Genomic DNA, 4499 nt, shown 5'->3' with positions numbered 1-4499 from the left:
AGTGTTCCGGTATGGGTACAGCGTCACTAACTAGCCAGATGTGTCTGTATCCTAGCTTAATTCTAGCTACAACTAATCATCACATTGTCTGGTTTTGTCCCTGTGCTAGCCATACCGGTAGCTGTTGTCACAAAATTTGTCATATTTGCACGTAGGACAGATCTTGACGCACACACACCGCTATGGTTCAAACAATTAAAGGTTGAGAACACTCACAGTACAACCGGTGTCAATGTTAAATACAGTTTATTGGGAAATAGACAACCACATGTTTAGGTTTATAGTACAGGTCGAGTGACTTAAACTTAGTGAAAGTACAATAACAATATTAATTTCAATTAGATATAAATACGTAGTAAAAAATCTGTGTAGAAGTGTCCAATATTCATTGGGTTAATCTCGTGGTTTAATCTCACTAACGCTTACAAGTGTCCGATGTCATATATCCATACATTTGCTCATACCAGCTGTTACATCATCACAGATTATGAGATATTGTCTTATTTATCGCATCAAGACGACTGATATTCGACCTGACATTGTTTTTGTTCTCGACCACCTTTAGGAACACCATAGGGCTTACTCGGGTAGACCCGTCATTAGTGACATAGAGAATTGTTAACTACTTTACAAAGTTCTCAAACAGAACACAGTGTAGCTACTGTGGATGCTGTCACTCCCTGGTGTAAGGTGATTTTACTAATCTCTTCCCAGCGCTGTTGAAATCAATCATACTGCAACTGCAAAAAGATTAGAAATTGATCTGTATACGTCATTCAGAGCAACAGGTACAAGAGTAACACATGATGATGTAGTTTTATGATTTCATTAAAGTGTAAGGCCAAGTAGGACTCACCGTCTCCCTTGGTGGTGTGGTTGATGTCCAAGGGATGCCGCGATACTCAATGTTGCTCTCCTTCACGATCAGATCTTTTATGTAATCAATTAGTTGACCCCTGTCAGAATAAAAGTAATATACATATAAAAGTGAAAGTGATTCCCGAAGGTACTCATTCACAGCTGGGTAAACTGGGGGTGTCCTTGGCTTGAACCAACGACTCTTGTGACAGGAACCGAGTGCTGCCCCCACTCGACCACCTTCCACCGGACACCAATGTTCATATAAGCAAAGACAAGCGCACAAGTGCATATCATTATCCAGACTTGAGTGTCCATATTATTTACTATCGTGTGAAGTGCTTTATATTATTGTTACCTACTTATGAACAAATACTTAAAGCTTGAGTGCTTTACAGTAAACTTACCAGACGAAACAAATGGAAAGGGGATAAATAAAATGAAAACTTACGTCAAAACAACAATACAATACTGTGTTACACCTCACCTGACGTTAAACAACAATACAATACTGTGTTACACCTCACCTGACGTTAAGTTTATCTAACCACTCAGGTAAACCGTAAACCAGAAGGTCCACCTCTGGCCTGCTGATACCCTCAACACGTAAACCCCCAAAGAATGGAGGACGAGTCACCAGAGGCTCCACCACCACTCGAACACTCCCTGTGATCTGTGGGACACAACACAAGCGTACCCATAGCTGCTGCCGCTACACTGTACACTGAAGCCCACCATACCACTTAGCACCAGATATACTGTATGTTAGTATTTTATTTGCAAGATTAACACTGTAGGTACATTTTTATGAGTATATAGTCATTAATAAACATTATATAGTACACTGAATACTAATGAATGTTAAAGGTATATTCTTCATAGTGATTCTACGGTGTTTTAGATCATTAGTAAAGTAATTAGTAGTGACTTTACCTGCAAGCTGGTGATTACTATCGTCAGAACATCGACCTTTAGGACAAGTCCCGCCGATATGTTTGCTATACACTGAAAGTCTCCTTTATATCTGGAAAAAGACAAGGATATGTGTGTTGGGTCTTTAAATAACATGGCCAGTTTCTTATCCATCAACAGCATTAAGTTCATAATATTTCAAGATGAAACCAAGTGATGTACTGTTTAGCCAAAGCCAGCCAGTCTTGCCTCTTGAAACACCAACCCCCACACAGGTGACTAAACACAGGTTGAAAGTAACTCACTCATACGCCACGTCTAGGATAACTTGACCATGTGGAGTGTTGTTGTAAACCTTCACGCCCACGATCCTCGGCCTCTGAGAACCAACACTAATCTCCGAGAATTGGAATTTGAAGAGGTAAAATTTCTCCTTGACGATCTGTTTAAGTCGGTCTCTCATGCCAGCACCAATAAAGGGCCACATCTGACTTATGATCTACAGGAATAAATGAGGAAAAAATTACATTGATGAAGTTTAGGTTTTGTGAAGAACTGGTGATGTATTAAATGGGTTATCTTACTTGTGGTTTTATCTCTTATCTAACTCTTTCTGATGTAGGAGTATACCCTTATATACCAGATATTATCAGTAACACAAATATCTCCATTAACCGGAACATTTGGTGGAGAGTACTTCCGGGAATGAGGGATTACCGGGTAACGAGATGACTCTTTCCAAAAAAATTCCTCATCCCCGGAATTTTCCGGGTAACGGAAAATTTTTCTCGGAATTTTACAGAAATTTTGCCCCTTGAAAAATCGATCCCAAAGCCATAATTTTCTGGAAAATTCCGGCTTTGGGAATGATTTTCCGAGAAAATATCAATTTCAGCTATCGAAGAGTTCTGGGTTTGAGGGATTCCGGCTAAAGGAGATATTACTACAACATGATCACCACACTGAGATTTTAAAACGTAACCTAACACTCACCGTATTAATCCATTCCACACGTTCCATATATCTCAAATCCACCTGAAAAAGACATAAAATATCAAACATAATTATTTTCTGTGATAAAATAATAAGGTGAACATTTGAGCCTCATTCACAGGTTCGTTGATACTATGGAAAATAAGCCAAGATTGATCACGATAACAGAGCTGCAGCCTTTTCCCCCATCTAATGTGTAACTTTTTTCTCTCGTCTACGTCTACTTTCAACAGAGCTATTTAAGACTACTGTAATCCTCAGAGCATAATATAGTGTTACTTAGGACTTAGTGAGACAGTCGTTCCTGAAACACCTGACACGACACACACCTGATAGATAAGCTGTGCAGTGAGAAATAGATTGTGAATAATTTGTATCACTTATTACTATTCAGGTTAGGTCAGGTTAGGTGTGGTTAGGTTAGGTTAGGTCAGGTTAGGTTAGGTTAAGTTAGGTTAGGTTAGGTTAGGTTAGGAGCAGAAATTACACCGAAACTCTGTTATTAAATGCTTCCCTTCGTCTTCAATTATGGAACTAAATTACAATAAGACTGATAATCCTGAGGTAAGAACAACAAACACACGAGATATCTTACCTGAGATGGCAGCTGCTGGGAGCTACCTTTCAGCTCCTCAGGACTTGATGGCTGGTTAACTTGTGTAGTCTCTTGTATTTCCTTCTCCTTGTTTGTTATCATGCGAAACAACAACACAAAACCCAACACCAACACAATGTACCATATCTCTGGCAGGTTGTATATCATCCATACGACAAACACTTTGAGCGACATTTGCCAAATTCCGGTGTGCAGCGGTTCTAATGCTTTTCGTTCTACCTTGGCATGATATATTTTCTCCAAATCCGATTTCAATGAGGTTGATGGTTGTGGCCGTGATTGTTGTGGACGTGATGGTTGTGGCCGTGATGGTTGTGGCCGTGACGGTTGTGGCCGTGACGGTTGTGGCCGTGACGGTTGTGGCCGTGACGGTTGTGGCCGTGATGGTTGTGGACGTTGTTTTCGCTGCATCAATGTAGAGGCGACGTAGGTTGGTGCAGTGTTGTTGTCGATCACCACAGTCGGTTGTAATGACCAGTGTTGTAGGTGGTGCAATAACAACAGTAATGTAAAAAGTGTTCTGGGACGAAGGTGTAGCTGTAGGCGATGAGTTGCAGAGAGCGTGGCAGAAGGTGGTGCTGTTGAGAGGGTATTAGCGACGTACAGCAGACCATTTATACCTACGAACTTACACAATCAAACTGAATGAGATTAAATACGTATATGTATATATATATTCTTGTTACGCTCCACATAGCCCCGATAAGATATAGTGCAGAGATACGCTGTCAAACACTCGTTATCAATACCTGTTATCATATGAGAGGCGTTTCTTGATTTTTATTAATAACGATGAAAGTCATTGTATATAAGGGTGTACACACATTCTTGTCTCCCATAACTTTTTACTGTATATACTTTTATTATATCACTTTACCCATGCATGTATATATGTCTGATTAATTATCTATCCTACTAGTTCAAATAGATGAGGTCTCGACACACAATATGATAACAAGGTTTCAACGTACCTCCCTCCTGCTGAGAAGATAGTCGTAGTCACGTACTCTGATGACGTCACTTAACAAAGACTTCACTATCAACAGACGTCACTTCCGACCACGACGGACTTCTACCTCGGAAGGGACTTAAACGGCAGATATAATAATGAGGGTAGACG

The 4499-nt window shown here is 40.2% G+C and overlaps 1 protein-coding gene across 2 annotated transcripts; it reads right to left on the bottom strand.

Moving 5' to 3' along the window:
- Nucleotides 1-229: 229 nt before the first annotated feature.
- On the bottom strand, nt 230-4042 carry LOC121853558 (extended synaptotagmin-3-like). Of its 2 annotated transcripts, XM_042347772.1 has the most exons (7): nt 3359-4041; nt 2764-2805; nt 2076-2269; nt 1792-1882; nt 1386-1531; nt 857-956; nt 230-740 (listed from the first exon to the last, which is right to left on the bottom strand). In XM_042347772.1, exons 1-7 carry the CDS (start codon nt 3788-3790, stop codon nt 726-728), a joined length of 1020 nt encoding a protein of 339 aa, XP_042203706.1. In that variant the 5' UTR covers nt 3791-4041; the 3' UTR covers nt 230-725. The 2 variants fall into 2 exon arrangements, with proteins under 2 accessions (XP_042203706.1, XP_042203707.1); XM_042347773.1 differs by lacking the exons at nt 230-740; nt 857-956 and adding an exon at nt 963-1345 and having other exon boundaries at nt 3359-4042.
- Nucleotides 4043-4499: the final 457 nt, after the last annotated feature.

Source organism: Homarus americanus, unplaced genomic scaffold (assembly GCF_018991925.1).
Source record: "Homarus americanus isolate GMGI-L3 unplaced genomic scaffold, GMGI_Hamer_2.0 scaffold4896, whole genome shotgun sequence".
NCBI lineage: Eukaryota > Metazoa > Arthropoda > Malacostraca > Decapoda > Nephropidae > Homarus > Homarus americanus.
The sequence above is the reverse complement of the archived record's forward strand: the minus strand, read 5'-3'. Positions and strand labels throughout refer to the sequence as shown.

Excerpts from the sequence above, each read along its gene's own strand:
- LOC121853558 (XM_042347772.1), bottom strand. The coding sequence starts at position 3,790 with ATGCAGCGAAAACAACGTCCACAACCATCACGGCCACAACCGTCACGG. Across the intron at positions 2,270-2,763 it reads GTGTGGAATGGATTAATACG|ATCATAAGTCAGATGTGGCC; the intron begins GTGAGTGTTAGG and ends TTATTCCTGTAG. Across the intron at positions 1,532-1,791 it reads TAGTAATCACCAGCTTGCAG|ATCACAGGGAGTGTTCGAGT; the intron begins GTAAAGTCACTA and ends TGTGTCCCACAG.